This window comes from Ictalurus punctatus, chromosome 26 (assembly GCF_001660625.3).
Source record: "Ictalurus punctatus breed USDA103 chromosome 26, Coco_2.0, whole genome shotgun sequence".
Lineage (NCBI taxonomy): Eukaryota > Metazoa > Chordata > Actinopteri > Siluriformes > Ictaluridae > Ictalurus > Ictalurus punctatus.
The window spans coordinates 18,379,622-18,389,617 of NC_030441.2; the positions used below are offsets into that span (position 1 = coordinate 18,379,622).

Genomic DNA, 9,996 nt, shown 5'->3' on the forward strand with positions numbered 1-9,996 from the left:
AAAGATCCAGGTTTTGACAGAGGCCAGTTCCACAAGCAGCTCTCAGTAATGAGAGGACAGGTCAGTCATGCTCTGTATTTCTGTCTCTCTCTCTCTCTCTCTCTCTCTCTCTCTCCATGTCTCTCTCCCTCTCTTTATCCATCTGTCTCTCTCTCTCTCTCTCTCTCCATGTCTCTCTCCCTCTCTTTATCCATCTGTCTCTCTCCCTCTCTTTATCCATCTGTCTCTCTCTCTCTCTTTATCCATCTGTCTCTCTCTCTCTCTCTCTCTCTCCCTCTCTTTATCCATCTGTCTCTCTCTCTCTCTTTATCCATCTGTCTCTCTCCCTCTCTTTATCCATCTGTCTCTCTCCCTCTCTTTATCCATCTGTCTCTCTCCCTCTCTTTATCCATCTGTCTCTCTCCCTCTCTTTATCCATCTGTCTCTCTCCCTCTCTTTATCCATCTGTCTCTCTCTCTCTGTCTCTCTCCCTCTCTTTATCCATCTGTCTCTCTCCCTCTCTTTATCCATCTGTCTCTCTCTCTCTCTTTATCCATCTGTCTCTCTCTCTCTCTGTCTCTCTCCCTCTCTTTATCCATCTGTCTCTCTCCCTCTCTTTATCCATCTGTCTCTCTCCCTCTCTTTATCCATCTGTCTCTCTCTCTCTGTCTCTCTCCCTCTCTTTATCCATCTGTCTCTCTCTCTCTGTCTCTCTCCCTCTCTTTATCCATCTGTCTCTCTCTCCCTGTCTCTCTCCCTCTCTTTATCCATCTGTCTCTCTCTCCCTGTCTCTCTCTCTCTCTTTATCCATCTGTCTCTCTCTCTCTCTGTCTCTCTCCCTCTCTTTATCCATCTGTCTCTCTCCCTCTCTTTATCCATCTGTCTCTCTCTCTCCCTGTCTCTCTCTCTTTATCCATCTGTCTCTCTCTCTCTCTGTCTCTCTCCCTCTCTTTATCCATCTGTCTCTCTCCCTCTCTTTATCCATCTGTCTCTCTCTCTCCCTGTCTCTCTCCCTCTCTTTATCCATCTGTCTGTCTCTCTCTCTCTCTCTCGGTCTCTCTCCCTCTCTCTTTATCCATCTCTCTCTCTGTGCGTCTCTCTCCCTCTCTCTCTCAGTCTGTGTTTGTGTGAGTGTCTGTGGGTTTTGGCTCCGGTTGGACAGCGTGTTGTTATCTGACTCAGGGGATGAGTTTCTGTGGGCAGGTGATTAGTGAGAGCTCTGTACTGTAGGGATTCGGGTCGGACCGGGTTCGATGGAGCCGGAATTCTGCAGCTCTCTTTATTTTTTAAACGGAGGGGTGAAATCCCGAGCTCTTGTGCTCCAAAGAAGTCGACAGTATTTTCTCGTGCTTTTATGTGAACGCGAAGGGTCGTGCTGTAGCATGTTTCTGGTTCCCTCTCAGATCCTGAACCTGACCCAGGCCCTGAAGGACGGCAGATCGCCCCTGCAGCTGGTACAGATGCCCCCCGTGACCGTGGAGACGGCTCGGGCGCCGCAGCGTGCCAACAGCGAGTCCTACACCCAGAGCTTCCAGAGCAGACGGCCGTTTTTCACGTGGTGGTGATGCGTGCCGGCGGGCGTGGCTAACCCGAGACGTGCTGCTCTTCCTCGTGAACTGTATTTGGGAAGGAACTGAACAGAGACCGTGCTTGAATGAAAGAAGCAGAAAGACCGCTTCCTTTTAGCCTTCACCCCCTCCTCCCTCCCCCGAATCAAATCCGTGATTCCTCCTCTTTAAAGAGGACCGTTACCTTAATAAAGGTACACTGACCTGCCACACTGTCTGCACAGTCACGCACGCGCACACACACACGCGGTGTTTTACTGTAATCACACCGGCGACGGACGTGCGCATATCCCTGCAGCGCTCTCCCTCACCTGCACTGTCGCCCTCTGGCTGTGTGGAGGACGAACTGCATGTCCATAACAACTTAACCTAATAGTGCGACTAAACTGACAACAACAAAACGTGCCACAGATCCTTCTCTGTAGAGCTTCTCTCTCTCGCCTTCCTTTTTTCTTGTTTTAACATCTTCACAAACTTCTGGAATGGTGCATACTTCTGCCTTGCCTATGTTTTATTTTACTTTATGTATTTTCCCCTATATCGCGCGCATGCGGCTGTCTGATCTCGACTGAGCATGTGCAGAAACACTGGAATGCTCCCCATCCCCCCCCCCCCCCCCATTGTTTTTGAAAAGCAGACATTTTTTAATTTACGACGTATTTACTTCAGCGAGATGAAGCAACTGACTGTAAAATGTCATGGCGATGCACTGTATAAATTTGTATGTAATGTAATTTAGCAAGAAAATATAAGCTACAACAGGACCAGGAAATGTTTCTGGAAGCTTCCTTGTTTGTTTGTTTGTTTTTAATAGCAGATTCATTCATCACAAGTTCACAACTTGACACAAAAATACAACAAACAATTACACTGCATGTAGTGAAGGTAGAAATACATCTTTTTAAATAAAATAAAAAACAATACAGGCATTATAATAAATCGTTACGTTTATAAATGTAAGAATACGGCTACGTCGACGACGAGAAATCCCGGTTTTAAAATATAAAAACAAGTCTCGCTTTTCTAACGGTACTACTGTAATATCAGACGTGTGCTGTATTTTCCGGACTATAAGTCATGCGGTAAATTCACTATACGTCAGAGATCGCTTTACGCCCCCCTGGTGGTGTAGTGCAGTAACGTTTTTGTCCTGTTAGTGTCGCCGTTATTCGATTCGCTACAGCTCTGATCTTAATATAACGGTCTGAAAACAATAGCGGACTAAATCCGTAGCCTTGACGAATACCCATAATGCAATAGTGTCTACAACTCATTCCCTCAAACCCTGTTGTTTGAGTGTGCAAATTACCGTAATCCCTGGAGTAATGTAGCTACTGTAAATACTCCAAAAAATGGGCATATTGGAATTATATAACAGTTTCTCATAATAATAATAATAATAATAATAATAATAATAAGCTACATTTGGAAATCTTGAGTTCTTTGTTTCAACTGATGCAACCATTAACCTCCTGAAGACCTCGCGAAGAACCCTTTTTTTCTAAAACGTCCGGAAAATACAGCCAGCTACATTTGCTATTAGAATTTCTTTCACTTTTTTTAATTATTTCGATCCAGAACGGAGGAGGAAAAACAAACTAAAGTAAAGCTAGATATTACTTCTACACTACTCTAATGTCGCATATCATCATCATCATCATCGAGTCCATTGATTTACTCTCTATCTCGGTGCACACTATAAAAAGTGATCAACACTAATGTGGAAGAATGCGTGATTGCTTTTTCGATGCATATTCTTCATCGTCGTCATCATCACGTTCCGAATGTTGCGAATATTGCTAACGTGCTACAGAAGACGACGACGTTTAACTCAAGTACTACCAGGCGCTCCAGCTCCGACTACACGTCCAGGCCGAGCCCGGCGACGCCGTCCCTCCGCCGGGCGATGCTCTCGTCGCTGGTCCGGGGCGGGCTGGATTTTATTTTCTTTTTTTAAATCCCTGAAAATATCAACCTCGAGCCCTCGGTGTTTATTTAAATAGCGTATTTGGAGTATTACACTGGTTGGCATGTGCTGATATCAGAGCTGCACTAAGTATTGTGTATTATAATAATAATAATAATAATAATAATAATAATAATAATAATATGGAACCAAAACACGTTTTCAGGTTGTTAGGGGTCCAAGCACCGAGGTGCAGGAATTACATTGTTTTTGCTACAATTTGCTTATTTTTCTTTGAGAAGCATTTTAAACCGTCTTTAGTTTGGGCTTCATCTTCACCACGCACCATCGCCCCGTAGTGTACCGCTTTAAAATGAATACGGTATATGAGGTATAACCGATTACCAGCACATGCCCGACAGTGTTAGATGAATTAGTGTTAATTAATGCAGTGAGGTTTTTAGGACTGTAGTGAATGTGTTTGTTGCAGCAACGTGACGAGTAATTTAGCAGTAAACAGCTCTGTAGTGTCTCTCCATCATAGTGTTCATCACGTTTCGGCTCCTTAATGGTGGGCTCGTGTTTAGTGTCGCAGCTACTTTGTGTCGGTTATGCAGTTATCTAGTTTTCGGTGTCGGTGTCGTATTCGGTGCAGGTAGCGATCCGGATCTTTCTCGTCCCGGCTCCGGGTCGCCCAGACGTCTTCGTCGTCCGCCGGGTCACATGACTTGGCCTGCCCCCCGCAGGCTCCCCGAGCCGTGACGTCGTCGTCGGCCGTGGCCTCGGATGGCGTCCGCTCGTTCGTTCTGGAAAAACATGGACGAGAGCAAGAAGGTAGCAGAAGTCAGTTTTGTTTTGAGTCCGTTAGGGGTCCAAGCACTAAAGGTGCTGGAAGACAAATGGTTTTGTTTTCACTCAAAACTGTTTTACATTTAACATTCACTCTGACAACCAGGCATCAGGTCAGAGAGTGAGATTTTATTGCGTTGTTTGTAAAACCCTTCTAGAACAACCACCACACGTGTCTCTGACCTGCTGTGCCCAAACGCCCGGGCCCCTCTGTTCGTCTCGGCTCGGATCCCGCTGCGGTTCCTCGCTCTCACCCGGAGCCCCACCAGTGCCCGCGCCAGCCCTTCATCCTCCTCCTCCTCCTCCTCGACCTCGTCTCCGTCCCCGTCCTCCTCGTCTCCTTCGGCCCTTCTTCGGTTCCTCCACACCTGTCTGGCTTTCTGCTCGGCGTCTGGCTCCCCCGCCGAGTGGAAGAGGCGCCTGAGCTGCCGAAGGTTCACACCCTGGAAGATGTTGGCCGAGCCGGACTTGCGCGTGCGACGCTCGGACGCCGTAGCGGTCCGGCAGAACGTGGGCTGAGGCGCTCCGGGCAGCACTGCAGCAGCGCTGACACCGACCTCCTCCATAGGCAGCTCTGAGGATCAAAGCGTTAAAGATTTTTAGGTAGGAGGAGTTCTCTATAGAAGGCAGTGGAAGGTTGCAAGCTGGCGTTGGATCTCCAAGCGAGACTCTGGTATAGTAAATGACATGGCGACAAAGCTGAACCTTATGTTAACATTAAATCAGTGACAGTTCGTTTCGTTTGTAATTTTGTGCGGTTCGAGGAAGTAATACCCGAAGCACAACATTGCGTTTTCACTGTTTTTACTGACACGGTGTCGTGCTTGACCCGACTTGAGACTCGTAACCAATCAGCAGCAAACAGTACTGGAAGCCCCGCCCCTGAATATTGTTATTTCTTGTTGCTGATCTTAAAACAAAAACAAAAACCCACTCAACTGGAACCTTTGGTACGGAACCAGCAACCCACCAGGACAAACACAACTCCAGTTTTCAAAAGGTGCCAAAGGTTCCTGGTACTTTACCACTGCATAAAGTGTGACTAAAAGTCAACTGTTCCGAAGAAGTCACAACAAAGCGGTGTTACGCAATCACTATTTAAGCAGCTTTCGATTGTCCGATCACGGCTACGACGGGATGGTTAAGATTCCCAGCACCAAACTGTGTCGTAGAAACGTACCGCCAATCCCGGGAGTATTACAGCTACCGTAAACACGCTAACAAACGAGGAGGTTAAAATACGGGTCAGGGTCTAAATCACTGCATCTGCAGGAATGTTCCATTACCTTCCAGAAAGCTGCAGTTTCTAAAAGCCTGAACACACTGCAGAGGTTGTTTACACGCAAAGAGCGTGCGTTATCTGATCTCTCGGTATATCCTGCGAAACAGAACTGTCGGTTTTCACCGCAAAATGATGTTACCTCGAGTTTTCACTTTAAGAACTGAAGTAAATCCTGGGGTGTGTCCCAACCACACTAACAGTGCATCAAAACAGTACACAGCCAAACTGTATGCACTTCAGGACCTAGTCATAGTCGGATTATTACTCATGTTTTCACCACACACAGCGGTGACGTCTGAGCTAGAGATCACGTAGAAAAACAATGGAGTGGGTCTTTAATGTACAGCTCATATTACACTAAAATTACAGGAATTTACACTGAACTTGCATTACTAAGATTTCTTTTTTTCATTAAAACACTTATTCTCTTCCCTTATCAGGAATATTAATTCATTCTAAACTAGACTATATGCTGTCTGAGGATATTATATATATGTATATATATATATTTAAGACTATAGATTTAAATATATAATCATCCTAGTGCAGAAAACCGTTATGGAGCTACGCAGTGACGTCACGGAGAAATATTTAATTATTCTGTTTTGTTTTGAAAGCACATTAATGCACATTAATGCATATACCTGGGCAAATATATCTCGCGAATAAACCTACAGCAAATATTATTTGAGAAAAAATAATAAATCCTAACTCCAACTTCTTTTGCAAACGTCACGCCGCGGCGTGATGACGTCACGCCGACGCACAACGGACTGCAGTCGCTGCTGCTCGAGTGCGTTAGCAAAAAAAAAAAAAAAGATCTGAGATGAGATAAGAAACGCGCTGGCTAAACGACAGGAGAAACCATTAGGCAACAATGACAGCATTAAGTGACGGATTTAATATTGATCAGAGATTTTTTTTTTAATAATAATAAATAATTATCTGTATTGCTGCACTGACCCCGGCAGACTGCACGTGCGCAGCTCTGCGCTATTATTAGATCTGCAGTAATCTCCACTTGCACTTTATTACTGTTGATGAATTACGCGTAATAAAAGGGAGACAATTAAACAATGTTTAGCACACGGTTTAACACACACACACACACACACACACATAAACGTGATAGATTATGTCATGGCACGTTGTCACGTGTTTTTGTACATAATTGCAGGATTATTTTTGTAAATAACTGCATCGTATATTGCTATATTGAAATACAAACGTTTTTTTAAAGGTCTCTGAAAAACTTTATGGGGAATTAAAAAATAAAAAAATAGGTAAATGAGTGCAGCAACGCAGAAAAGTAAACACAGACCGTTTAGCGTCCCGAGCGGTGATTTCTATCCTCTTAACCCCTGCAGTATCATCCGGAAACGCCTGGATATTTACAATCCTCTGTATCAGTGAGTTTGAGAGTGATTAAACTCAGTGTGTGTGTGTGTGTGTGTGTGGTTTAGTGGTTCTCGGTCCTGTATGTCAGTGGATCAGGATTCTTTTTTTTCACGCCAGTTCTTCCGCTTACGTTCAGCGACGCGCAGCGCCAATCACAGCGCTCGGGTAAGTATTAATCCCGCCTACCTGTTCCATTTCTGACCAATCATAGCGCAGCTCACGGTGCGCGTTAGTGTACTGCGAAGGAGGGGAAAAAAAATCAAAGGTGTCATTTTCATTGACGTCAGTGGCGCGCGGAGTCGACACAGAGAGGCATGTTTCACAGGGAAAGAGAAATGAACTTCGGAACCGTTTGCAGATCTTTTATAAAGCCATAAACAATGTGCAATGGCATATTTCAAGTACGGCTTCTTAAAGTAACTCTTGAACATGTCCTTCAACTGAGCTAAAAGTCTTTTGCTATCAGTAAAATAAATAAATAAATAAATAATAAACCGTTTTAATGTGTTTTTAAAAAATATCCAAACAACTAAAAAGAATAAAAAACGACCTAAAAACATCTCTACATCTTGAAATGTATTGAAATGTCAGAAGGTGTGAATATGCATGGTTATGCAGATTTAGACACGCCCCCTTCCCCTGTCTCCACCTCTAATATGACGTAATATCACTAAAACTAGCTAAAAGAGTTAGCCGGGTGGTTGTCTTCTAGTAAACCAGCTTGCATTAGTCACAGGTCTTCTGGCAAATGTGACACAAACACTCCAAAAAAATAAAAATTTTATATATATATATATATATATATATATATATATATATATATATAATTAAAATTAAAAGTTTCAAGGTTACCCTACACAGCGTTGTGGGAGCCCACGGGACTCGTGGCACAGAGCGGGGAACACCGCCGGTGCCAGTCTATCACAGGGCACAATCACAGAACAGAATATTTAGACATGCCAATTAGCCTACAGAGCATGTCTTTGGACTGGGGGAGGAAACCCCCCAAACCTGCAGACTCCACTCACACACAGGGCAGAGGTGGGAATCAAACCCCCAACCCTGGAGGTGTGAGGCAAACGTGCTAACCCTAAATATAGAATATTTGATATTTATAGTTAAGAGAAGGTCTAGAAGCACCTCTAGGTGGTGATCCAGTGGTGTCAGTGTAAATCTTATGAACGACACTCGTGCTGGTTGTGAGTCAGCAGGTCATGATCTCATGATTGCATTAACTCGGGGTTCATTAACGATTTAATCGTTAATCACGTTGTTTTAGAAAAGGAAACCTACAGAACAGGAACATGTGATTCAGTGAGTGCCACTGATCAGCTGAGGAAGTCCTCACATGACCATGTTTCCACACAACTCTGTCGAATAGGACACCAAAGAGCCTGTAAAAATAAGAAGCTTGTAAGCTTTTTGTTACTAATAAATAAAATTGGGGTCTAACATTTTCCACTAGATACAATATGTAGAAGAATAAAAAAAAAAAAAAAAAAGGTTAAATTATAAGGCATTACTACTACTACTACTACTACTACTAATAATAATAATAATAATAATAATAATAATAACAGCAACATTTAGAATCTTTTCAATAAAATTATCATCAATTTTGTTTTCTAAATTAAAAAAAGAAGACTCTTTTTTTATATTCCTTGAGCCCACCCCCATTCCTGCCCATGTACACAAAGCTCCGCCCACAGAACCCAAGGAGGTTCAACAAGGACTTCATCACTTTCAAGCGTATTTGGACATTCGGCTGCTTGAAGGCCAAGTTAGTCTATAAGCTCACAAACTCTATACGCACACAAAATATAAGCGATTTATGAGACTGTTCACAGGTGCCCTTGTTCTTCTTTTTCCTTTATAATAAAAAAATACATATCTGTGTCAACATGTAAAGCCAGTCAGTCAAACAGCTCAAGGCTTTATACCGATTGTGTTTACAGACCTGTTCAGGACTGTGAACACGAGCAAGGGAGCAACATTGCTAATTCTCATTTGACTGTGTTTCTTGTTGATAGGTTTTATCAAAGCACAGAGTGATTTTTGTTCTACACAGGAGAATTATCCGGCTGTGCTGGGAGCTTGCTAATTTCAAGTTCAAGTTCAAGATTTATTTGTCATGTGCACAAAATGTCAGGGACAGTTGTGCACTGAAATGCTTGTTGTGAGGCTCAAGTACACGACAGCTTTGCAATACAAAAATATATATATATATATATACATCAGAAGATAAAGGGGGAAGGAGAATTATTTACAAATCTGATAACCATCCATCCATTTTCTATACTGCTTATCCTACAGGGTCACGGGGAACCTGGAGTCTATCCCAGGGAGCATGGGGCACAAGGCGGGGTACACCCTGGACAGGGTGCCAATCCATCGCAGGGCACAATCACATACACACTCACACACACATTCATACACTACGGACACTTTAGACACGCCAATCAGCCTACCATGCATGTCTTTGGACTGGGGGAGGAAACCGGAGTACCCAGAGGAAACCCCTGCAGCACGGGGAGAACATGCACACTCCACACACACAGGGTCATGGTGTGAATCGAACCCCCGACCCTGGAGGTGTGAGGTAAAAGTTTGGCATGTCCAAATTTTCCGTGGTGTGTGAGTGTGTATGTGATTGTGCCCTGCAATGGATTGGCACCCTGATTGTACCTCGCCTTGTGCCCGATGCTCCTTGGAATATGTTCCCCACGACCCTGAAGGATAAGTGGTGTAGAAAATGGATGGATGTCATACCCCGTGGATATTTTCCCACATTATTTGTACTTGTAAATAAATGAAAACTATCGACTATTGCACCTTTAAATCTGCACATGCTAGGACCTTTGTCATTAATGACAGATTAATTAAAACAATGGGTCATCCGCTATCCAGTCTGGAAAACATCTACACGAAAAGCGGAAAGCTGGAAAATCGATCCAGGGTCAAATCGATGCGATCGGTGCTCGCCTGTGTGGGCTGAGCGGAGCTCTCATCCGGGT

General features: G+C 43.9%; 2 protein-coding genes across 2 annotated transcripts in view; one reads left to right on the forward strand and one right to left on the reverse strand.

Annotated features, from left to right (window-relative positions):
- The window catches only part of pi4k2a (phosphatidylinositol 4-kinase type 2 alpha), an 11,250-nt gene extending 8,931 nt beyond the window's left edge, over positions 1-2,319 (forward strand). The window contains exons 8-9 of the mRNA XM_017457070.3: positions 1-60; positions 1,383-2,319. Coding sequence (XP_017312559.1) covers positions 1-60; positions 1,383-1,544 — 222 coding nt within the window. The 3' untranslated portion in view covers positions 1,545-2,319. The remainder of the gene's footprint in view (positions 61-1,382) is intronic.
- A 17-nt stretch (positions 2,320-2,336) lies between these two features.
- On the reverse strand, positions 2,337-7,101 carry avpi1 (arginine vasopressin induced 1). Its single transcript, XM_047151282.2, has 3 exons — positions 6,906-7,101; positions 4,486-4,876; positions 2,337-4,259 (listed from the first exon to the last, which is right to left on the reverse strand). Exons 2-3 carry the CDS (start codon positions 4,866-4,868, stop codon positions 4,049-4,051), a joined length of 594 nt encoding a protein of 197 aa, XP_047007238.1. The 5' UTR covers positions 4,869-4,876; positions 6,906-7,101; the 3' UTR covers positions 2,337-4,048.
- Positions 7,102-9,996: the final 2,895 nt, after the last annotated feature.

What these genes read in the sequence shown, in the direction of transcription:
- avpi1 (XM_047151282.2), bottom strand. Translation starts at nt 4,868, where the DNA reads ATGGAGGAGGTCGGTGTCAGCGCTGCTGCAGTGCTGCCCGGAGCGCCT. An exon ending in CGGGCGTTTGGGCACAGCAG is followed by an intron (nt 4,260 to 4,485) that starts GTCAGAGACACG and finishes ATGTTTTTCCAG; the next exon opens with AACGAACGAGCGGACGCCAT.